Source organism: Hemicordylus capensis, chromosome 3 (assembly GCF_027244095.1).
Source record: "Hemicordylus capensis ecotype Gifberg chromosome 3, rHemCap1.1.pri, whole genome shotgun sequence".
Lineage (NCBI taxonomy): Eukaryota > Metazoa > Chordata > Lepidosauria > Squamata > Cordylidae > Hemicordylus > Hemicordylus capensis.
This window is the reverse complement of record NC_069659.1, coordinates 219,021,659-219,046,963: the sequence shown is the minus strand read 5'-3', so window position 1 is coordinate 219,046,963 and position 25,305 is coordinate 219,021,659. Positions and strand designations below refer to the sequence as shown.

General features: G+C 47.9%; 1 protein-coding gene across 1 annotated transcript; it reads right to left on the bottom strand.

Moving 5' to 3' along the window:
• Positions 1-4,591: 4,591 nt before the first annotated feature.
• On the bottom strand, positions 4,592-8,134 carry SLC18A3 (solute carrier family 18 member A3). Its single transcript, XM_053304635.1, has one exon. It carries the CDS (start codon positions 7,079-7,081, stop codon positions 5,495-5,497), a length of 1,587 nt encoding a protein of 528 aa, XP_053160610.1. The 5' UTR covers positions 7,082-8,134; the 3' UTR covers positions 4,592-5,494.
• Positions 8,135-25,305: the final 17,171 nt, after the last annotated feature.

Below are 25,305 nucleotides of genomic sequence, written 5' to 3'. Positions count from 1 at the left end.
CCTCCGAGGCTCCTGATGCGCGGGGGCTTGCCTTCTGGACACACGCGCCAGCTCTCGGAGGACTTTCCCCATCCACCTTCGCCTGGCTGGGTGTCGAGACTCCTCCTGTCTCCGCCCTCCCTATTCGCCCAGCCTAGATGGGCGAGGACGCGGCCGCTCATCAAAACTAGGCAATCCGATGCCAGTCCAAGGCAGACGAAGGCGGAGGCTCCTCTTGTCCCGCAGCCGGAGAGAAGCCTCCTGGTTTGCTATGCCAGACCACCACAGCACAGCAGGGCAGGCAAGGGGGCTCTCTTCTATTCGGCCGGTTTCTAATGGGGGGAGAGCGGGTTCTCCTTCCCAGCTGCACACAGACCTCTTCCTCAGACAGCCAGAATGGGGAAAGTGACCCTTTCTCAGCAAAGTTAGGGCATCTCTATGCATTTGGATGGCTTTCAAGCCTGCTTCACTGCTTCGACTCCCGAGCAAGGGCCCGGGCACTTGCGACAAAATTCTCAGCACCTTTCCTCCAAACGGCAGCTCCCAGGGTTGCTTTGAGGAAGCCGTGCTAGTTAAATTGGCGTAAATGTGCAGTGCTGGTGGTTCCGGAGAGGAAGATTGCGTAGCTTCGCAGGTGTGAATACAAAACCTCGCCTCTCCCTGCTTCTGCGCTAGCTTATGTATACATTTCAGAAATGCTGGCTTTTGTAAACACAATGGAACCTATCATAGTAGTCATGATTTATATGGAACGGTTAGTTTGCAAACCGTTTTTACACTTGTTTTTACTGTGTTCACCCCTCTCTCACAATACTTCCGTGACACCTTACTATTATTTCCATTTCTCAAATGAGTCGCTGAAGTTGGGAGGGAAGGACGTGACCAACGCCACGTAATGAGTCCGTGGCAAAGCTCTTCTAAGTTCAACGCTCTGGTCTCTGAGTCTCAAACAAAACAAAAACAAACCAAACCCAAACCAAAACAGCTGACTGGACGGGGTGGGGTGGGGAGATGGTTGTCTGCCTTTCTCTGTTCAAAAGAGGTAGGCGATGTCTTGTGGCTGCCCATAAGCTTTGGGAGCTACACAGGAATCTCAGAAGTATGTGTTGTCTTTAATTACCTTTGGGAAGTTCTTTTTCTAGCATGTACTCCAACATGAATCTGAAATGAACGCAATGGATGAGATAACAGCACCTGGTCTGTTGGTTTCTGCTTTTCTTTGAAACCGACTCAGCAACAATTACAGCTGTCGCCGTGTGCACACTTGAATGTAAGTTCCATTGAATTCAGTGGGACTTAACTCCAAGTAATCATGTCCATGACCGCACATGACCATACTCTTCTCCAAAAGAAGGTGTGGTCCCAAAGGGAAGAGGCCGCCGTTTCGGGAAGGCGGCAGTTGAACAGAAAGGCTGGATTCAGTAGGAAAGTAGCGGGAGTTGTAACATTTGCTTCGACTTTACTCTTCCAGCCTATCGTGATTTCCACTTCCAATCGGTGTAGGAATCCCACCTCCAGATTACCCCTCCTTTCTTCTTCCCAGAGTGAGAAAAAAAGCACTAAACGAAAACCAATCTTAGGACGATCAAACAACCACCCAGAAAGCAACCCGTTAGAAACATCCGGATTGAAACAGAAAGGATCTTTCCAAACATGCGAAACCTACGTTCGCAATAAAACTAGATCTTAATTAAACTAGACCCCCACCCCCCGCTTTGTAGCCCTCTTGTTTACTTGGAAGAAAATGCCACTGCACATCGATTAAATTTTTTCTTTGTCAAGGCGATAAATTGTTAGTTGGAGAGGCATTTTCGCTGTTCAGGTTTGCGTCTTTTCTTTTCCTATAAAAACAGCCCCCTTGAAGCTGCGTCGGTTTCTTTTTCCACCCTTCTAGCGCTTTAGCTGCACAATCTCAAGCAAGCAGGTTCCATTGTCAAATACAGTTGGAAATGCATTTCCAAAGAGCTCCTTAGACACCCCCAACTGTTAGGCCTGGCCCTTAATGCATTGACTTGAAATGGTTTTTTAAACTGAAGATTGTACAACCTGCAGATCTGTGGAGAAACGATTGTATCGCACGGAGACACCGCTGGAAATGTCGGGGAGAGGGGGCGAACGGGGAGAGGGGGAAGACCCAGGGGAACGAAATAGTGCGTTTCCCGAGAGGCTGAAACGAAATCAAAGCTCGGCTATGATAAATTTAGTGATCAGATGTTGTGTCCCAGCTTGCCGGGTTTTTCAATGAAACGCTCCTGATCGCGCCCACAGGCCAAGATGGAATAGGCATATATGTCGCGCTCGCAGTATATGCTTGTACTGCAATCGATGTGCAGTAAATACTTACTCAGACTCCTGAGTAGACTTATCAACGAAATGGGACTTACTCTTGAGTGGACTTGCATACAGGAGTAAGTCCCATTTAGTTGGTAAGTCTACACAGGAGTCTGAGTACTCATTAAGACTGTCAAATCAGGAGTAAGTCCCATACTCCCAGCTGAGCGGTAGAGGACTGAAGCCCAAGATTTCAGTCCTTCGCTCACTTAAACCTGGCTGACACCGAATGAATCTGCTTCCCAGCAAACATTTTTCGGATCAAGGCGTACAAGAGTTTCGTGACCAGGAGTGCACACCCGCCCCGTGAACATTCGAGTTGCTCCCCCCTTATTTTATAGGATCCCCCCGGCAAACCTAATAACCCACATCTCCCCCTCAAAAAGTGCCCCCCCCCAACCAACTAATTGCAGGATTGCTCTTCAGAGGGAGTCGAGAAATTGATGGAGAAAGAGGAAGGCTCTTGCCTCCAGCTCTTGCTTGTGGGCATTCTGGAAACAGGTTGTTGGACTTGGTGACCCCTTGGACTGATGCAGCGCGGCGGGTGTTTTCATGCATTCACCTGATGCGAAAGCACGTCAGGAAGGGAACAGGGCAGCGGCGCCCTTACCTGCCAAAAGACAGACAAGCCTCCCCCAGCTTGGTAACTGCAGATCAAGGAGTTCTCTAGAGCGCCAGCCTGGCCCTCCTCCTTCCCTCTATGCTGTCTGCAGACCAGCTGTGAGGGACTCACCCCGAGATGCCTGCTTTGCAATCTGGGTGGAAGTTTCTGGGAGGAGGGGAGGACAGCGAGGCCCTTGGACAGTCTGCCTCCTCCTCAGCATTCGAGGAGCTCCCCACCAAACCGTGGAAGACCACTCTCTCTCTCTCGGCCCTTTGAGGCGCTTGTTCTCTCCCCCTTTCTCTAGCTCGAAAGCCGGACTGAACAAAAGGGAGTCCCAAAGACGCCTGACCCAGATATTGGGGAATCGGTAGACTCTCTTGCCAAAGCAAGGAAGGAAACGTGTCGAGGAGGTATATCGGTCCTCGAAGCAGAAGGAAACTGACGGCCTGAGCTCTGGCATTGCGTTTCAGTACGTCAAAACAAGTCCAACCTTTGGGGAAAGCGTGAGTTGCGATCCTGTGCAGTGACTTGAGTCCCAGCCCCAGCGCATTAACCCGGCGGGACTTCCGAGAAACATGCCTAGGAAATCAAGAGCTGACGGAAGCCTGCGCACTTAGGGTGTTGGTTAATTAATTAATACTAACAGCCAGATCTCGAAAATACGTTTGTTCAAAAGCAATCCCGGATGCGTCCACACATTGTACTGGAAGTAAGTTGAGGACTGCCGCCTTGCGCTGAAGGACGCGCAGCGCGATCCGAAGGCTTCGGTCATGGAACGTTGCCTTTTGGAGTGTTAAGAATGTCAGCCTTCGCCTCCGAATAAGTGGGCGCGATTGGCTAGGAAATTCTTCGGCGCAGGCCTATTGAGTTAAACGGGAGCTGCGCAAAAGCACGACCCAAGTATTCCTAATCTACCACTTGTCGCCACATTCGTTCCCTTCCTTTCCCTTCCCATCCCTGCCTACTATGCTGGCAGGACTTTCTTATGGCACATTCTGATAGTTATACAGTAGCTACTGATTTCAGATCTTCATTGAGGGTGGGGTGGGTGGGATGCTGGGTTTAAATAGAGAACAAACAAACTAGAGCGCTTTGGACTGGATTCGGCCAGAGCCGACTCGAGTATTCCTAGAATCGCAACTCTATACATTCTTTGCGATAAAGAAAGCCCTATTGAACTCAGGGCCTCCTACTCCCGGGAACACATCCATAGGAGGGGACCGCATGCCCCACTGAGTTCATGCACCGACTTAACTCTCCCATTGACTGCGGTGTGTTTTAAAAGTGTTTAACTCTGATTGGCGCTAAGCACATTTATGTTGTTTTTTTAAAATATTGTAATGTTGCCTCGACCGTACGGCGTTTATTGGGGTGGGGTGGGATGGAGAGGAAATTCCCAGTTCCATTTTTTTTTGGTAGTTACATTTCAAAAAAATATGTCCAAAATCATTCATTTCCGAAATGGACCTTGCTTTTCTACAATTGTACTGAATGGCTCTTAGAAAAATGAACGAAGTTAAAGCATTTCTGTACCCACCTTCCAGTTCCGGTACAGCACGATCCTAAACATTTGTACTCAGAATTAAGTCCCATTGAGTTCCTTGGGATTTGCTCCTTCCTAAGTGTGCTCTTAGGACCACATCCTCGGGTTTGACATAGAAAGAATGAAGACCACAGTTTCCCTCAAACGTCCTTTATTCAGTCCACACTTGAGACTAAAACATGATACGGTATATTGCATTTACCATAATAGCAGCACAACAGGAAAAAAAAATTCTTACAGCAGTTTCCCAGAGGAGGAATAACACGGTGTGATTTCCACTTCTGCCCTTAAATATGAAACTGATGAAAAGTTTTGACATAGGTACGTACCTATCTATATATGTACAGTCGTTATTGAGTCCCTGGGTGTGCATTTTGCCATTCACTTTGACTTCAATTTTTAATTTTTTGCTGTGTAAAATACTGCCGGTTTTTGAAGAGAGCTTGATACAGTGCCGGCAGTCCACCCATGTAGGTTCAGCACTTGATGACTGATCAAGTGATGACTCGCATGCGTGAATGGTCCATCCTATATGCAACACTACGGATGGAACCTTCAGATCACCCTCAAACACAACGCTTGTCAGTGGAGTCAATCCACACATCTAGTTATCAAGTGTACATTAACCAAGTGTAGAAAAATCTATGCATGTGTGAACCAGTTCCAAGTGTAGAGCTATCAGGTGTTAAGAAATCAGGTGGTGTACATGCATGTGTGAACCAACCCAAAGTCACACAGAACGTTGCAAGAAAACCATGTGGCATAACAGACTTTGACAGGAGGTTTTGGAGATGTACTCTCCTCTCTTTTCATTTGGAAGGATCATCACAGTTACGCAAATGCACCATTCATGTTAGATAGTTATTTGGAGCTTTCATCTTGACAGGGTATTTAAGGTAATACCTTTAGGGGGGGGGAAAGAAGTCAAGAAGATGAAAGCCATCACATCAAGACAAAGGTTTAAGTGGAGTATATTGGCACATTGGGACATAAAGATAACAGCCAAGATGTTCTCTTCTCTCCTGCTGCCCACCCTCTTAAGTATAGTCATAGTCTGAAGAGTCCTCTTCAGATGCCCCTCTTAAATCTCGATGGTAAGAGTCTACGACACTATTCTCTTCAGCACCCCCTACAGGATGATTTCTGCCCTTGCCTTTGCGTTCTTCCATCTTGATGGTATCATAGAGTCCTTTGGGTCCCTCTTCCAGGAGGATATTCCTTTCTGAGTGTGAGGGTTTCATGTGGGAAATGTTCCTGAGAGCAAGGAGGAGGGGGGCATAAAGCACATTGGCAAGGCCCATGCCCAAGTTGAGCTGCACAAAGCCAAAGGAGTGGACAATTTCCCCGGCCACAATAGGCCCCAGAGCATACGCCACTGAGTAGGAGATGTCAGCGATGGCATAGACGCTTCCGTAGACTGACACATAGCGGATGTCTACGAGGAAGGCGAGGGTGGGCAGCAGGGCCGTGTCCACTAGGGCGATACCAAAGCAAATGCCACACAGAGGGATAATAAGCTGCCCAAAGTTCTTGCAGGCAGGCACCATGCATGAGTTGGCCCCTATAATGACCATGCCCAATGCCCCATAGAACCATTGAAGGTGTGGGTACTTGTCTGCCAGCTTGACAGTGATGTAGACCCCCAAGACGTGGGGGAAGAAGGCTGGCAGCCAAGTGAGGCCCATCTCCCAGTCTTTGGCACCCATGGTCTTCATCATCCAGTTGGCGATGGTGGGCTCTAGGAAGGCCAAGGGGATGTTGCAGGTGGTGAGGGCACCAGCCACAACTGCAATGTAGGGGTCGATCATCAGTTTGTGGATAGGGGTGCCCACGGGCATGTTGTCCCGAGTCCTGTCTCCAAAGGGCTTGATGGCCAGCAGCAGGACAAGCCCGTCTATCAAGGAGATAAAGGCCAGTATCAGGAAGGGCACCCTCTTGCCAGCAAAATGGTACAGAATGCCGCCGAAAGGGGGCGCCACCAGACTGCCGAAGGAGATGAAGGCCAAGGCGATGCCCAGGGCTCGGTTGCGCTCCGATTCTTCAGTGTACTTGTCGGCGATCAGGGCGATCCCCGACGTGTCGGCGAAAGCTGAGCCCAGGCCCTGGAGGCTCCGTGCCGCAAAGAGGGTGCCATAATTCTCAGCGAAGGCGAAGATGACCGTGGAGAGGAACATGACGGACAGGCCAATGAAGAGTGGGATGCCATAGCCCACGCGGTCGATGAAGGTACCGCTCAGCGGGTTGACCAACAGCTGCAGGATGGCTTTGGAGGCGAACAGCACCCCGATCTTGATGTCCTCGTTGTCCGTCGGGTAGTGAGGCCTCAGAAAGGACTTGCTGGAGTTGCTGGACGAGGCGCCGCTGCCGTTGGCGGCTGGGCCGGACTGCTGCGCCCCCTGGTGGCGTCCCATGGCGGCGATGAAGTCCGGGATGATGGGTACGATCACCATGTACAGCATGTTGTCCAGCAGCAGCGCCACGCAGACGATCACCAGCAGGAGGCGTCTCTGGCGGTGAGCCTCCTGCAGGGCGCTGCCCAACGCCTTGGTGCGCTGACCCACCGCCTCCGACAGCTTCTCCACCGCCGAGCGGGCCCCCGTCGACCCGGCTGCCTCCGCCTCCATCCTCCCAAGACACTGGCAGCTCGGAAACTAGCGAGAGGCGTTAGCTGGGCATGTGTGTGCGCGCGGCGGCGAGAGCGGAGGACAGAGGAGCCCTTGTGGCCAAGAGCAACGTCCGATCTGCCCTCAGCGTCCTTCCTTCCTTCTTTTCTTTTCTTTCTTCTTTTCTTTCACGACTCCATCCTTTCCACCTCACGCCCTAGACCTCCTCCTACGTCCCAGGGATGCTCAGCCTTCTCTCCCTTCCTCTCCCTCCCGCCTGAGCCCGCTGCCACCGTGCTCTCCTCCTGCCGCCTCGGCTCCTCCTTCCTCTTCTTCTGCCCCTCTCAGTCTTGGTCTCCCTCCTCCTTAAAAGCAGCCCTCCCTAGAAGCCGTGCGCCGCCTCCTCCTCCTCCTCCCTCCCCGCGCCACTCCTGTCCTGCCTCCGTTCAGTTCTCCCCGGCTGCCTGGGCAAGGCGCGCCTCCCTAGCCGCGCTCTTGGGCTAACTTGGCTCTGGCGCTTCCTTCAAGGGACCTGGAGCCCCCGACCTCGCTGCCTTCCTTCCTCGCAGACGCTCCTCTCGGATCTGCCCTGAGCCTGGACGCCCACCACCGCCGGCTACACCTCCGCCTCCTCTTCCTCGCTGGCCCCACTCTCTGCCTCTCGCTCCGGGCTGCTCACATCCCTCAGCCAAGCTGCAGTCCGTCTGCTCCTGGGCACCGCCGGGCAGGGTCCCTCCTCCTCCTCCTCCTCCTCCTCCTGCTCAGGACTCCGAGGGCGACTCCTCTGCCTCCCCTGCCAAGGAGGCGGCGAGGTGGCGGCAGCAGCAGCAGCCACCGAGGGCTGCCCATCAATCAGGCCAATCAGAAGAGTGGGGCAAGGAGGAGCTCCCCCCTGTCTCCCCCCCTCCCTCTAGCTCGGGGGATGTTGGCGGGCTCTGAGGCTCCGCGGCTGCTCCGCCGCTCCATCCTTGGCTGGCTCGGAGTGCTGCTCCCGCCTCAGCCTCGCGCTCGACGGCATAGGCTGCCCGGCGGGGCCATTGGCACTGATGGAGTGGCAGCTCCCCGACTTTGGACTCCCACCCTCTCCCCAGCCCCAGCTTGTGACGCACTGTTAAGCTTTGCTCCCCAAGTGGCTCCTGGGCCAGCTGCGTCTCGTTATGCTAATTTAACACATGCAGGAGTCACAGCCAATTGCTCGGAGGAGAGCCTGCGCCTCGGCGCAACCCCCTTGCCAGGAGGGGGAGGCGGGCGGGCGCTCGCTGGCTCGCTCCGTCGCTCTCTCCTCAAGAGCGGCTACTGCTGCGCTGCTGCCTTGACAGAGCGCGGAGTGACAGCCGCGCGGGAGGAAGGAGACTTCTAGTCCACAGAGAGGCAGGCTGCCTGCAAACTCTGCAGGCATGAAACGCGAAGGAGAGGTCTATCCGCGGCGATTGGCCAGTGGAACCTCCATGTCCAGAGGCAGTAGACTTCTGAGCAGCAGCAGCAGCAGCTTCTGTCAAACCTAAGGGGAGGTCCTGCTTGCGCTCGCTGGCGGCCTCAGGCTGGCCACTGTTGGAAACAGGATGCTGGGCTGGGCTCAGGAGTGTAGTTATGATTGAGCGGATGGGTTTAAAGAACCTGCCCCCCCCAGCTCCTAAGGGCCCCGCACCTACACCTCTTCCTATTTTCTTCATTATCTCTCCCTCTCTGAGGGTCCCATGGGGGTGGGGAGAGGAGTGAGCATGGGCCCCCTCCTCCCTAGCTACGCCACTGGCTGGGGGGACTGTTGGTCTCACTCAGCAGGGTGAAGTCTTTTGTTCCTGAGCTGAAATGGGTACAATCCACTGAGGAGGATGGAGTGTGGACTTCAAGGCATCTGATCCTGCCTGGCTTTGTAGGATCCTTTGCATCTGATCCTGGACCGGCGATTAGTTTATTCAAGATTCCCTGAGCTGATGGGGGGCGGGGAGGAGGAGAAGATAAGCATATCACCCGGCAAGACACTACTGGCAGAATGTAGACGGGGCTGCCTTAGAGAGCCTTTGAATCCCATTTCCCAGGCAAGGCTTCTGTCTGGGTCTTGTGAAGGTGGGAGGGTGGCTGCCTTGAGGTTAGTGCACTGTGCAGAGAGACTCTTTTTTTTGCTTCCGACAGCATCTTCAGGACCTCATATCTGTGATTAGGGAAAGGCTTCCAGGGCAGAGGATGCTCCAGGCAAGCCTCAGAACCTCTCCCTCTCCTGTTACTGAGCTGGCAGTCATAGGCACAGAGATGTAGGAGGAAACCCTCTTGCACACAATGAGACTGACTTCCAAGTAAGCATGAATGGGACCGTGCTGTCAAATTGCATCATTTCTAGGTAAGCAGCTTGCACACAGACCCTTCACAAGTTGTGTCTTGTCTTTTCTACTATTACTTTCCTCTTACTATTTTAGAATGTGAACGTGCTGGATGATGATGCCAATGCCTAACTGTTACTAGCCCAAAATGGGCAGTCAAAGTGGCCAGCAGAGCAAATCAAAGGTCGTTAGAACAATCAAAACCAACACCAATCAGTAAAACAGCAGCATTTGCAACTAGGATCAATATAGCCATTCTCTGCAAAAGCTTCTTTAAACAGGGCAATGCTCCTGAGCATCAGGGGAGAACACAGCATCTCCAAGGCAGGGAGTTCCAAAGGCAGGATGCCATCAGAGAGGTTAAGGACATGGCACCTGCACATGAGCTTTCTGGAAGGAAGGAAGGAAGGAAGGAAGGAAGGAAGGCAGGCAGGCAGGCAGGCAGGCAGGCATAATAAGTGGGACCTGATCTGATGGTCTCAGGGCATGAAATGGGAATATACATGAGTTGGGACTGCATCCAGTCCCCTAAACCCAAGCAGCTGGCTTGGCATTAAATCATGATGACGAGAATGATGCTGGTGATGACCTCAAATGCCTCAGTGCTTGTCAATTATCCCAGTGCCCTTGTGTTGCACTCATTGGCTAGAAGAACACTGCAAGGCAGGTGCTGGTTTCATTTGTACTGAGCAACTGGGTAGAATATTGACTGCATGTTTCCCCCTGATAGTTCCCAAAGTGCTAGTGATTTAGGAATAGGGATGCACATGAATCAATTTTTTTATTTGATTTGTACCCGAACCGAATCACCCCTGATTTGTTTTGGATCTGAATCTGCCCTGCCCATCACCCCAGATTCGATTTGTACCCAAATTTTCTGAATCTGATTCTGAATCAATTGGGTGCAAAAAAGGGGTTCTGGGGGCAAAAGAGGGCACTACCACCCAACCCACTGTGGCCACAGAATGGAGATCTGAATCCCCAAATTTTTTCAGGTCTGAATCTGAGTGATTTGTTTTGTACCTGAATCTGGGCAATAGAGCACAGGGACGATTTGTTCTGTCTACAAATCACCCAAATCAGCTAGATTTGGGTACAAATCATTTTGTACCCAAACCGATTCACACATCCCTATTTAGGAACATAGGAAGTGCCTTTTGCTAAGTCAGACCATTGGTCCATCAAACTCAGTATTGTTTACACCTATTGGCAGTGGCTTTCCCAAAGTTTCAGGTAGAAGCCTTTCCCAGTCCTACCTGGAGATGCCTGGGATGGAACATGGTACCTTCTACATGCAAAGCAGTTGCTCTCCCACTGAGCTACGGTCCCACTCTTAGAGTTGACATGTATGGATCTCCCTCCCACCCACCCAGGCACTGACCACTCCAAGACCTGCTTAGCTTCAGCAAGGTGGCTGTGTCGTGTGTCCTGTAGACCATGCTGTGGGACTTCACAGAAACAAAAAGGTGACAATTGAAGGAAGGGTTATGGAATATCACTGAAGGGGTTAGGCTGACCCCAGAATCCATCCCCTTCCCTTCTTCCATGGCTATGGACTCCACAGATTTAAAATGTGTGGCAACTGAAATATGCTGCACTGAAGAGGGCTATTTCCCCCCCCCCATCCTTTTCAATGATCGTCATTCTAATGGTGCATTGTTTGGGTGTCTTTTTTCTTTAGCTAAGGGGAAGAGAATTTCCCAAGAAATAGTGAATCTCACAATTTCAGAACAGCCTCAGCTAATTAAAATAGTATCACTAGTCAACAAAAAGGGAAAGGATTCCTATTGCAGCGAGTGAATACATGAGCCACTTCTCCTTTTCAAAGCCAGTTCCTCCCCCCTCCAGATATCTGAATAGGCTCAGTGTTTCAGAAAGTTATCAGGACACCCATCATGCTTCCATCAGCAGGGGGGATATGGAGCCGGAGCTCCAATGCTTGCTGGAATACATGGGCAGATACATTTGGGAGGTGGTGATTCTAAAGGAAGCCAGGTCCCAGAACATTTGATAGAAATATTCCTGTCTATGGTGATTATATTGTGATGGCACAATCACACATGCAGGTCACTCTTTCATGCTACAGTCAGTGTGCCATAAGGACACATAAGGACGTAAGGAGAGCACTGCTGGATCAGGTCAGAAGCCTACCTGATTGAATTTCCTGCTTCCCACAGTGGCCAACCAGGTGCCTCTGGGAAGCTCACCAGCTGATGGTATTGATGATGGCAGTACTCCTGCTAACTGAGCAAAGAGGCACCATTTAAAGTGGCAATTCCCTTATTTTGGGTAGGGGGAGAGCTACTGGCCTACAGCCTCTCTCCAGTGGCTGGTACTGCTATCTGCCTTCCGTTTCTTTTTAGATTGAGAGCCCTTTGGTGACAGGGGACCATCTTATTTATTTTTCTATGTAAACCACTTTGAAAACTTTGGTTGAAAAGCAATATATAAATATTAGCTGGGCTGGGAGCAGAGTACCTGTGCCTCTGCTGGCCTGCTTCTTCCCCCCACCTGGCCTGCTTCTCCCCCACCCCTGACCACGGTTTCTGGCTGGCTGGAAAGCTGGCCTGCCACCTCCTCCCACCCTCTCGCGAAATCTCGCAAGAGCTGCTACGCATGGGATTAGTAACAGGTACGCCTAGGAGAAATAAATATATAGATGATGATGATGATTGATTAATTATTATACCTCTTCTACTCTTACTCCCTAGCAAATAGTATTCAGAGCCATTGTGATGAACATGATTATAGCTCCCGTGATGAACATACATTGATTGATTGATTGATTGAATGGATTGGATTTGTATACCGCCCATCCAAAATGGCTGAGGGCGGTTTACAATTAAAACAAACCACTAAAACAGTAAAGAGCTAAAACAAATTAAAAAACAATTAACAATTTAAAAACATTTTAAAACAACAATTAAACAATTACAGTGATTAAAAAACCCAAAATCGGGTTTTTAGTTTTAAAATAAACCAGATATTAAAACCCCCCAAATTCAGGAAGCTGAGAAAGCTTGGGTGAAAAGATGAGTTTTCAGGTGTTTTTTGAAAATTGCCAGAGATGGGGAGGATCGTATCTCAGCAGGGAGCGCATTCCACAATCTCGGGGCACCAACCCGAGGGACACCATACTTAAGCTCAGATTTTGAAGAGCAACAGTCTCCAGTCGACACCCTCTGGAATCTATCCAAGAGGTAGGAGTGGAACCACTGTAAAACAGTGCCTCCCACCCCCAACCCTCTCAGACGTTCCAGAAGGATACTATGGTCGATAGTATCGAAAGCCGCTGAGAGATCCAAAAGGACCAACAGAGTTACACTTCCTCTGTCAATTCCCAATTGGAGATAATCCATCAGGCCATGGGAAGTTGGAAATAGGCCTATAGTTGCTCAACTCTGAGGGAATCTAATGCAGGCTTCTTTAGAAGAGGTCTAATGATTACCTCCTTAAGACAAGGAGGCATCCTCCCCTCCCTCATAGAAGCATTTATGATTTCCACCAGGCTGTTTACAACAACCTCCCTGCTAGATCGAACAAGACATGTTGGACAAGGGTCAAGAGAACAAGAGGTAGGCCTCACTGCTCCAAGCAGCTTGTCTATATCCTCAGGAGTCACAAACGGAAACCAATCCAGTCGATTCACATAAGAGGAGTTGTTGGGCACCTCCAGCTCAGAAATCAAATTAATTGTGGAGTCTCCATCTAGGCTGGCCCGAATCCGAGAGATTTTATCTGCGAAAAACTCTTTAAACACATCACAGAGGGTAACTGATGACTCCAAATTCTGGTTCAAGGGAGGGGGGGCAGATACTAGTCCCCTCACAACCCTGAACAACTCCACCGGATGTGAACTCTCAGAGTCAATACGGGCAGAAAAGAACAGCCTCTTTGCCGCACATATTGCCTGAACATAGATCTTTAGATGTGCTCTATGTCACAGTCTGTCAGATTTGAGTCTAGTCTTCCTCCGCTTGCGCTCCAGTCGCCTACCTTGCCGCTTCAGCCCCCGTAGATCTTCCGTAAATCAAGGGGCCAATTTTGAAGCGGGTTGGAGGGGACACTTGGGAGCAATCGTGTTTACTGCCCTGGTGAGCAAGTTGTTTCAATTCTCAACCAGGGCATCAACAGGATCACTGGCAAAGCCAACATTGAATCCCTCCAAGGCTTCTTGGAATCTTACCGGATCCAATAACCTCTTCGGTTGGACCATTCTATTGGGCCCCATGCCCCTGCAGAGGTGGGAAGTGGTTGTAAGTCCAACCTTAACCAGATGGTGGTCTGTCCATGACAATGGGGAAATCACAGGAGTCCCCACCCACGGAACACAACCCTGATCAGAGTAAAAGACCAAATTAAGCGTGTGACCTGAAATATGCATCGGTCCAGAGACCACTTGGGATAGGCCCATAGTTGTCATGGCCACTATGAACTCCTGAGTTGCCCCGGACAGATTGGTCCTGAAATGAACATTGAAGTCCCCCAGCACCAAGAGTCTGGGAGACTCCAACACAAGTTCCGCGACCAAGTCTGTGAGCTCAGTAAGGGATTCCGTTGGGCAGCGGGGTGATCGGTACACCAACAGAAGTCCCAATTTATCCCTGGTCCCCAAACTCAAGTACACACATTCAATATGGTCCGATACCCTGACAGGGACCCTGGTAAGGGAGATGTTATCCTTATAGACCACAGCCACTCCACCTCCCCGCCCATGTCCCCTCACCTGCTCCTCTACAGAATATCCTGGAGGGAGAAGCTTGGACTAAACTGGACCACTAGCCGCCCCCAACCAAGTCTCGGTAATACATACCAGGTCAGCCCCTTCATCCACGATCAAATAATGGATGAGTTCAGATTTATTTTGGACTGACCTGGCATTACAGAGGAGCAGGGAAAAGCTATGTGTGTTGTTGGCACTGCTCCCTGAGGTCAAAGAGCTGGCAGGGCAGCCGGAAGGGGAGACAGCTATTAAATTTCTGACTACCCTTTTCCTGGGACGGCCCGCTGACCTGCCAATATTACTTCTTCTATTCCCTACCACCACCGGGATAACTGCCCCATAGTTAATGAAGGCGCCCCCTGTCCCCCCATCTCCAGATGAACCCAAACACATTACAGCAACTTCAACCCAAGTCTAAAACAGCTTAAAACTGATTAAGCAGAAGCCCTCTAGCCCTTGCCCTCGTTCTCCCCTTCGGTGGCGACCCTGCCGGTGGCGGGTCCCCTGCCACAAGAAGTCTTCTTATAAAGCCCAAAACTGAGCAGGTGACCCGAGGAACAGCTGAGTCACTCAGGGGCTGGTCCCAATCCTGCCCACACTTCCCACAGATGTTAACCTGAGGCTGCAGCCCAACATGAACATATTATAATCATGTGAGGAATACACATGTGACACACTCAAATCAAGATCTCAGGTCTGTTCGTGGATGGATAATCCCAGTGCAGATCCTTTAATAAGTTGTGACCCTTGTGAACTCAAAGATACTGGTGTCTTCAATACTGGGTCTGTGTGCAGTCAAGAAACCAGGAATTTGGTGTCTCAGTATCTATCTGCACAAATGGTTGCAAGTTTGCCTCCAGTTCACAGACATTCTACACTTTCTGTGCATTAAAACACAAATGTTAGCCAACCTTTTGCTTCATAGGCAATAAAATGTGTAACTAGGAGAGCTGACATATGAGATTTTGTCATACATATACCTGTAAGAAATGGCTAATGTTTGCTCCATCTTCATTCTCTGAGTTGGAAGTCCTCTTAAGGGATGTGGAGAAATTGATCCACAGTGGAAATTCCCTTCAAAGCTCAGTGTTTTCAGTTTCCCTCCCAAGAGAAAACTGTAGTTCCTCTCAAGGGGAAATTTTGGAGAATGTTCTTAGTTTCTCCACATTTGGAGCTTTGTCTGGATGCCTGTCTGAACAGTTGTTCTTCCATAAGGAGGGGGCTCTCTGGCTGTGTTAGCACCTTCTAAGTTCTTAACCTGTGAGAAACTGCCTTCCTTCCCTACAGTGGGGGTATGCGTATACATACTGACTTCTGCAGAGTTGGTGAGCAAGGGGTCTTCCTGACAATGCTAATAAAGGGCCCCACCATGCAGTTACAATGAGAGGCCTCCACTTTCCCAGGGGCAAACTTGAATACATCGGGAGAAATACTGACTGATTCTGCGTGGGTGGAAGAACGTTTCATGTGCAAAGTTAGGGAGAACTGGTTTTCACTGACCCTTTCCCCTCGGCTGTCTCAATGACCTCTAGGAATATGACTTTGAAGGTAGGCCAACCCTGAGGAAGCATTCAGGGAGCATTCAGTTCAGGGAGCATTGAGGGCAGCAGAGGGAAGAGAGATTGGCAAAAATTGCCCCATTGTGAGCACAAAATGTCCTTCCATGTGCATGTTAGCCAGTATGTTCCCCATGGATTATCTTACAATATTTGAACACAATCCAATAATAGTTTGTTGACTGATGATATTCAGTGGCCCTCCCAACCCCAGTATAATTAATCAATACATAAATATTTGTAACTTTATTATTTTAGTGGTTTATAGATCCGTTGGCATCTTCTGATTTATTGGATTTCGAGGAGATGTCAAATGTGAAATCTCACAACTAGTCACCTGTAAAATACTTTGAGCGACTAAATACTGCATTAAAAAAAATTAAGCAGCTGTCAAATCTTTAGAAAAGGCCTCATTTGTTGTCACAGATGCTAGTGAACTTATTGGTCCCAGAATATAAGAAGCATAAGACATGGCTACCATTTATTAGACCAACTTCTGTTAATGTAGGAATATGAAAACTTTTGAGTTATATGAAACTCTCAGAATGAGAGTTTGCGCAATGGAAGTGTAGCTAATTCTCAGAATGGAAATGTGGCTAATTCTCAGCAAGAATAAAATAAAATAAGGCTGTTTATAAGGGGCAATAGGGTTGTTTGTTTGTTTTTTAAAAATGATCTGAAGATAGAATGATACAGTTATAATTGCCTGCAAGAACAAACATTGGTTGACATTTCATGCAGTGACTTATACACGTTTTAATGCAACATGCACACAGTTGTGCCAGAGTGCTCTTGTGCAAATGCAGTTGTGTGATGGTATATTTCCAATAGCGGCACCAGGGTGCAACTGTGTTTGCATAATTCTTGAATTTGCACACTCCTGCACAACTGCATGCACATTGCATTAACATGCACAAGGGATGTTACATGGAATGTCAGTTATTCTTGTGTTCCACAATGGTCTTTCAAATACATTTTTCAGGTTTTTGAAGGGCTACCAAAGCCTGTAAACTCTATTTGACCCAAGACTGAAGACCTTATGCCAAGGATACGCAAAAGGCTAAGAATCATATGCTCTAAGTAACGCCACAGGACACACTGGAGGTTCATTATTTGCCTAACGACAGAAAAGGATATCTTACAGTGAAACCCTATGTTTACTCAGAAGTAACTTTTAATATGTTCAATATGGCTTACTTTCTAATAAGAGTGTTTAGGACTACAACCTTCATGCTGCAGGATTTTTCCTAGTCTAATTCAACTTTGACAACTTCTGCCGAAACAGTCCTATCAGTGCATACTCCCCACCGCCCCATTAACATGGAGCCCAGAGCATCTTTAATTGCTTGCAAAGCAGTCTGCTGAGGCCAAAACAAAAGCCCTTGGTTCTGTCATGGAGGGTGGCCCACTGTATCAAAATGAAACTATTAAGAACAGGGACAGCCAACTTCTGTTCTGTTGTCAGCACTGATATTCTGAGGGCTCCCAGAAGCCTCTCCGCTTATGTTTGGGACTAGTTCCCACTCTTAACATGCCCAGGAGTCTCACAGGATCATGGACTTCCTATTTGTTGGCATATTGGGGACAGGTCACTTAGCAGGCAGTTGGATGGTTGCCTGCAGATTCAACCAGCTGCCATTGAAGAGAATGGAAAGGGGATTTGCCTTAATCTTTCCCTATATTAGGGAATGTCTAGGTGGACTGAGTTAGCTTTTGAGTTAACTCCACGCTCAAGGTCTCTGTGCCCAAAGACTGTCCCTTTACTTCCCCTCCTCTGCGGTTGCCTCAAACAAGCTAACATTAATCACCTCAGCAGGAAATGTCAGATAAGTCACTGTGAACACAACTCCCATCCCCATTACAAAAGAGCTAAGTGGGCAATAGGAACTCAGAGGTGTGCTCATTAGAATTACTGATTGGTTTACTGGGTCCTTCTGACCTCACAGATACCATCCTTGCACGTCCATTTGGTCCATTTACATACAGGTTGTTCTTGACCATTCATACCATTGTGTTTTATTTAAGGACAGCAAACAAAGACAATGGATCCTTTTGAGATCCACCAGAATTCCCCTCCTCAGGAAGAAGAAGCAGCTGGTATTTTACCTCAGGGCCCATTTGGGGCTATAACTAACCCTGGTTTCTTGAACCAGTGTGCTTCCTTTGGGCTCTGCACCTTGGAGTCACCAGTCCTTTGGGCGATATACTGGGCACCCACCATACCATCAGGCTGTGCCTTGCTCTTCATGCCATTTTCTCTCACAACCTCCAAATCAGCCTGCCTTGTTGGCCTGATCTATCCAGCTCACCTCTCTGCTATGAGAAGTTGGCTGCATGAAAACAGACACCTTTTGGGTGTACCCCTGCTGCCTAACCCCCGAGTTGCTTTTGGCTCTACATCACCTGGTTCCATCTCTGAAGAAAGAGGCCCTTCGGTTGCGCCTGAACCACAAGGATCCAGTCGCCACTAAAGGAATGACGAGGTTGTATGATAATCACTGCACCCCTCTGGGCTCTCCCTAGCCCTGCTCTCTTCTTAAATCCAAAAACCTGTTTCTCTAAAGCCTTCCTTTCTCTAGCCAGCCTGGAAGTCATTTAATTTGGACACTAAGCCAAATTGCCTCTTTGCAAGTATCTGGTTAATCTCTGTAATGTACTTTCAGTAGTAATATTGCTTTAATCAACTCTCTTATTCCACTGTACCCCTAAATCCTCAAATAAAACCTTACTTAATTTTGAACTTCAGCCTCAATGTCAGTTCTTCCCCCCCCCCTTTGCACAAAAATTATTCTTATGTGGGACTGCTCCATCCCAGCTTGCTAATTCCCCCCACAAAGCCCAAAAGCATTTAGGGGTGTTCACGAATCACCCTGGAGCAGTTCCATTAACAGTAGTCTCAGTGTATTCTCTGGTTGTTCACTGGCTGAAATAATATTTTGCCAGACAACCATCCTATTTTATTCTATGCAGTATCTTTTATGTTTTGTTGTTTAGAAGTTTGTCTCAGTAGGGTTCCTGTAGAGAGTGTCAGGGGTGGAGTCAGAAAGGAAAGGGGAAGGGGAAGAAGAATGAGAAAATGGAGTTGTTTCTGGATAAACTCTTAGTTACTTTAAGTGGTGCAGCGGGGAAATACTTCACTAACAAGCAGAAGGTTGCCTGTTTGAATCCCCCCAAACTATGGGAAACACTTACAGTATATCGGACAGCAGTGCTATAGGAAGATGCTGACAGGCATAATCTCATATTGCATGGAAGGAGGCAATGGTAAATCCCTCCTGTATTCTACCAAAGAAAACCACAGGGCTCTGTGGGTGCCAGGAGTTGAAATCGACTTGACGGCACACTTTACCTTTAAATCTATATAAGATTACTTTGTGTTTCTGAGGGAAACAAGCTATAAAACACATCCCTTTGTGTGGGGTTTGGTTTCTCAGTTGTTGAGTAGTTGTTCTTGTGCCTACTTGACATCACACACAAAACTAAAAGAGAGACCCTTGACCCAACCCTTGATTAAAATTTGGTGGGGTTAGTGTCCCATATACTGCACAGTGTCCTGCAGGTGTTTTGCACACCACAGGCACTGCTACATGCGCCTAAGTCAATGTTTGAACAGTTGTGCAAGAGTGCTCTTGAGGAAATGCAAAAAATCATGCAACTGAGTTGTGTGATAGTACAACCATTGGAAATAATAGCTGTTGCCCAATTTCAGCATTTGCTGAAATTTGAAAAGAGTGCTCTTGTACCTTAGGAACACACAGAAGCCCCCATGGTGAGCAAATCACCCACGAGATGTTGTGCAGGATGTGACACCAAGCAAAATAGCTTTGCAGACCAGATCTGGCATGCAGGCTACCCTGATCTAGACTTAGAACAAGTCTATGCAAGAAGCAGGTTTGCACAATGGGTGTGGCTCCTACCTCCCAACTCGGCCAGATTCAATGTTCGTGACAGGAAATGACTTTATCTTTGATTAAAAAAAGGAATGTTAATTAAACAGAGGAGCTATTCTCACGATCAGCAAAAATCGGGCTAGGAGAGCCTAGCCTGATTTTTGCTGATTGTGTAAATCCAGCCCAGTGGATTTTCTTTTACTTACAAGCGGCTAGATCGCTTTTGTAGCCCTCCCCAAAGCCCGGGTTTGTGGAGCAAGTGCTCCGCAAACCCAGGCTTCCCGATTGTGAGTAGCCATGGCGCTGCTGTGGATATTCACGAGTAGACCCCCGGAGTGGAGGAGAAAAGCCACCTCCCAGTTCTGGGGGTCTCCCCTGTATGCCCTGCACGCTCGCGTAGGGCATACTGGAGCTTCCGGGGGCCGCACACCCCCGAGCTCCCAAGCCCCCACCGGCTCCGTCACAGAGCCGGCAATCATGTGGGCAGCCGATCCGGCCGCCCAAGGCTCCCTCCCTGCTCGTGTGCGGGGAGAGCGGGCTTAGCCCACTCTCCCCGCACACTCTCAAGAACCGGGTCTCACTGATCGTGAGACCCAGCTCAGAGTGTCTTGTCAAGCACCATGTCAAACTGTAGGTAGGGGTATTGCATGATTGAATACTTTCCTCATATGAAAAGCTCCCTCAGCTTGAAAGCAGGAAGAAGTGTGCTGACCTAGCCTTCTAGATACAGGGATTATTCTTTGGTGGAAAAACATTCATACATGTGTTTCCCCCCTCCCACAGGTCTGGAGTAGTACAGTCCAGGAAAAGTTCTACTACCTGATTTGATTAGCCATAAGAACATAAGGGCCTGTCTGCTCCCTTATGAACCTGCCTGTTAATTAAGAAATTAGATAATCTTTGGAAGCTCTTCTGTGGGTGTCCCACCATTAGTGGTTAGGTAAGTGTTGACCAGAGATATTGCCCCAGCTGTGTAATGCCCTGCCCTCCCCATAGATGTCTGTCTTGAGCAAACATTGAGTTTTGGACACCTGGTTAAAAACTTCTATTAAAAGTCCAAGCTTTTAACAAACAGTGAAGTTATTTTACTGCTTCAGTAAAAAGCAGTTGCTTTTTATTTGTTGCTCTTTTATCGGCTGTTTTTATTTTTTATTTGTTCTGTACCAAATTCTTAGATTTTAAAATGATGTAATGATGCTGTAATTTCTGTCATTGAAAGCCACTGTGAGAATTCTTTGAATAAATATCTCAAACAAATACAAAAAGATGAATTAGATCTATCCTCCATGTATTTTGTGCTCTCTCTCTCTCTCTCTCTCTCTCTCTCTCTCTCTCTCTCTCTCTCTCAATTTTTAGGAATTCCACCAGTTTCTCAAACCAGTTTATCTCTTTGGGGGGGAAGTGGTGATGATCAGCAAGACCAAGTTAAGGATTCCCTTTCTAAACCAATAGTGCAGGTTCCCCAGGGGGAAATAAGTTGCCTGCCTGGCCCCTAGGGCTTCTAAATACCTACTCTGGAGGCTTCTCTGTGGAAGAATCCAAGAGCACAGAAAGAGTAACATTGCTGAAGGGCGTCTTCCTTACTTGAGATGGAAGTCACGTTTGCAATGATCTGTAATGGGTTTGCGGATGCAGTGGAAGGGGAAAACGTTGACTTTGCCTTATTGCTGCGCTGTAGCCAAGAGTATTGGAATCTTGGCCCTTGCTTGGTGAGGCACTCTATTTGATTAAAGTTTCTCTTTTAATCAAAGATAAAGCCATTTCCTGTCACGAATATGGAATCTGGCCGAGTTGGGAGGTGGAGGGGAGCATGTGGGTCGTGTCTGGAAAATTCAGAGGCTGGTTCTTTTGTCTCAAGGGGATCAATATGACATTTATTTTTATTATTAGTAAGGAGAAGCTGAGATTGCATTAGCTAAGAGGTGCATAATAAATGTAGCCTTCTTACTAAATCAAATCAGCTGATTTAGTTAGCTACAACGGATGCGTCATTGTTACGTGGACTTCATTGAATGGGCACAATGAAAGATACCTTTGCAATGTGATAGATACTAAAGAAGCTATTGCAACATCATGGACTAAAATATCAAGTTGGTGAAGTTGGTTTAGAGATTAAAATCTTCATTTTAAAAGAGGCCCATATGGTGATGGGAAGAAAAAGGAGACCCCTTGTGTGACTTAGTGCGGCTGAGTGAATAGGGTTTGGGCATTAGCAATTTTTTCCAAAAAGTTATATCAGTCTTGCAAATAAATTCACCAATGTTACAGGCCACTGGATTTTTTACTAGCCTCAAATCCCTGTGTTAGTCATTTGTGATCTAAAACAAATGAACCAACATTTGTTAATGGTTAAGAACATCATATGAAGAGCCTTTCTGGATTTGACCCAAGGCATGTCTAGTTCAACATCCTGTTTCCTGCAGGATGGCCCACCAGGGTGCTTTCCAGACTAGCTGCTCAAGAGCAGCAAAATGCCTCCATTCAGGTAAGTTGCATTGAAAACATAAACAGCAGCGGGAGCAGTCTTGTAGCAACTAACAACCTGAAAAAACAGCAACTTCCTTATGCTGGATATACGGCGTCCTAGTTCTATATCGCAGCAATTAAATTTGAGACAAGGCATTGGCAATGTGAATGGCACCCTGCTGTCTGTGTAGGGACTTTGGTGTCACAATGCAGGTTTGGGCATTTGCAATTTTTTCCAAAAAGTTATATCAGTCTTGCAAATAAATTCACCAATGTTACAGGCCACTGGATTTTTTACTAGCCTCAAATCCCTGTGTTAGTCATTTGTGATCTAAAACAAATGAACCAACATTTGTTAATGGTTAAGAACATCTTATGAAGAGCCTTTCTGGATTTGACCCAAGGCATGTCTAGTCCAACATCTTGTTTCCTGCAGGATGGCCCACCAGGGTGCTTTCCAGACTAGCTGCTCAAGAGCAGCAAAATGCCTCCATTCAGGTAAGTTGCATTGAAAACATAAACAGCAGGGGGAGCAGTCTCATAGCAACTAACAACCTGAAAAAACAGCAACTTCCTTATGCTGGATATACGGCGTCCTAGTTCTATATTGCAGCAATTAAATTTGAGACAAGGCATTGGCAATGTGAACAGCACCCTGCTGTCTGTGTAGGGACTGTGGTGTCACAATGCAGGAAGTGTGAAAGCACACTTTCGAGATCTGATGTGACCCCATTGCAGTCTAATCTGGAAAGTGCCCAGATGCCCCTGGGAAGCCCATAAGCAGGAGATGAAGGTAATGCTCCTCTCCTGGGGTTGCTCCCTGCAACTGGTATTCATAGGCATGCTGGCTCCAAACTGGAGGTAGCATGTCATCATCATCATCATCAACAACATCATAATCATCATCATCTTCATCATCATCATCATCATCATCATCAATAATTCAATTTCTATACTGCCCTTCCAAAAATGGCTCAGGGTGGTTTACACAGAGAAATAATATATAAATAAGATGGATCCCTGTCCCCAAAGGGCTCACAATCTAAAAAGATACAGATGATAGACACCAGCAACAGTCACTGGAGGTACTGTGCTGAGGGTGGATAGGGCCAGTTGCCTGGAGTTAACTCTTACTCACCATAGGCAGCCACATAAGTGGCTTTTTGCAAGTCCATGAGGCTATTCTCACGAGCAGCTGAAACTGAGCTAAGGGGGCCCAGCTCGGTTTCAGCTGCTTGTGTGCAGCAATGGGAGCTGTGAGGCTTCTGGTGGCAAGCCTGTCTAATTGCTGCACCTTAAACGAGGTTAGCTGAGTGAGTGCTCAGCTAACCCCAGTTTTTTGGTCATGTGTCTCTGTGGCTCCACAGCACATCAACTCATGATTAGACCTCCGACTGGGGGGGGGGGGGGCTACAACAAGCCTCCCGGTATCGGGGGGCTCCCCAGAATGCCCCACGCACTGACACGGGTCATTCTGGGACTTCTGGGGGCTGGGAGGCCTGCAAACCCCACTGCCCCAAACTGCTCCATGATGGATCCAGTAATTGTCTGGGCGGCCGATCTGGCCACCCAGGGAGGGCTCCCTGCTTGTCTGTGGGGGGAGAGAGTGGGTCAAGCCCACTCTCCATGCAAACCTCCTTTAGGCTCTCCACACTGCTCATGTGGAGAGCCTTCGTGTTATATAAATTAAAACTGCGAGGAATCTATGTGAGTTTCAGTTTTTGAATAAAAACATGCATGTCCCCTTGAGTGAACAATTAAGCAAGTCACACACAAACAATGGATGTGTTTTTCTCCTTTTTGTTCTCAAGTCCTGGACACTCATCACAGCTCAAACCGAGCAGTGCCATCCTCCCAGATGACTCTTAAGGCACCTGGGAACTCTGCTGTTCTGTCCCTGAGCTACCCTTCCCTCCCTCCGGCTTTTGTGATTGCAGTTTGGGCTGGGTTGGGGTTCAGTGTAGGGACTGCAGCAAATAAATCAGCGTTAGCTCATTCTGGTTAGGGAGCTTTCTTAAGCTTGGTCAGCTAAAGTCAGAGATTGCAAAGTTTCCTTGCTCTCAAGATCTGGTCGTTCCCTTGAGTTGTGCCCTGTGGGCTAGCTCAGCAACTGCACAGTCTCCTGGAGCTTTAAAAACCAACCTTTGAGGAATTTTGCACTGCTCAGTCTGAGCTGTGATTAGTGTCAAGAAATGGGGTGAAAAATGACCAGTCTTTTGGTGGGTGGGGGTGGGGTGGCAGTCAAAAACTAACCATAAAAGCTTCTTTGGCAATAGCAAAAGTGAAAATGAAACTAAAGGACGGTTTAGGCACAGCTCTAATGCAAACAATGGTAGAATGACAATAATGAATGCGTGTTGAGATCCTGTAACCTATAACCTATATATAACCTACAAGAGGCTGTGACAGCAGCCTCTAATGTTGTTGCAGGGGCGTATCTAGGGTAGGGCAGGCAGGGCACATGCCCTGCACTCCACTTGAAGGGGGCGCCATTTTTAAAAAAATATTGTTATTTAAATGGCTGCCGAAAACAAAATGGCCACTGTGCATGCTCAAAAGGTCCTCTGTGAGGCCCTAGTCCATGCCAGGCCTTGCAGAGGCCATTTGAGCATGCGTGGTGGCAATTTTGTTTTCAGTGGCCATTTTTTAAACAACAAAATTTATTTTTAAAAATGGCCACCACACATGCTCAAATGGTCCCTGAGAGGCCCTAGAGGCCAGCAGGGGGAGGGGGAAGCTTTGCAGACCCCCCAGCCTTTAGGAAGCCCCCCCAAAGGGGCTACAGGTAATTTTTTTTTAAAAAATTAATATAATATAAGTCACTGCACACATATTTAATTTGGCACTATGTACAGAGAATCAGGGCTTGTGAATACTGAGCTGAAGCATATGAGCTAGAATTGTATACATTTGCTCTTACTTTGCTTCTTGTGATAAGTGAGTTAAATGTGATGTCTTAATAATATGGCTATTAATGGTTTGTCTTTGAATCAGTGTGAAATCCTTAGTATTAAGGCCCACTGGGAGTTTCTTGCTCTCTTTCTCTCATTTTAACTGTCTTTCTGAAAGACTAGAATATATTCCAAGCAGTGACACTGTTTACTCTGCATATCCTTTAATTATTTCCTGAGTATCTGGGAAAAGTCAAATTCTCCATTGATTTTTAAAACTTATGTAATGGTGATGCTACAATACATAGTAGAGAATTAGACAGGCACTTCTGTTTAGTTTTCCAAATACACCTCCACATAGTATTGGGGTATTTCATGAGCCCCAGCATACTGAAATGTGT

Excerpts from the sequence above, each read along its gene's own strand:
- SLC18A3 (XM_053304635.1), bottom strand. The coding sequence starts at position 7,081 with ATGGAGGCGGAGGCAGCCGGGTCGACGGGGGCCCGCTCGGCGGTGGAG.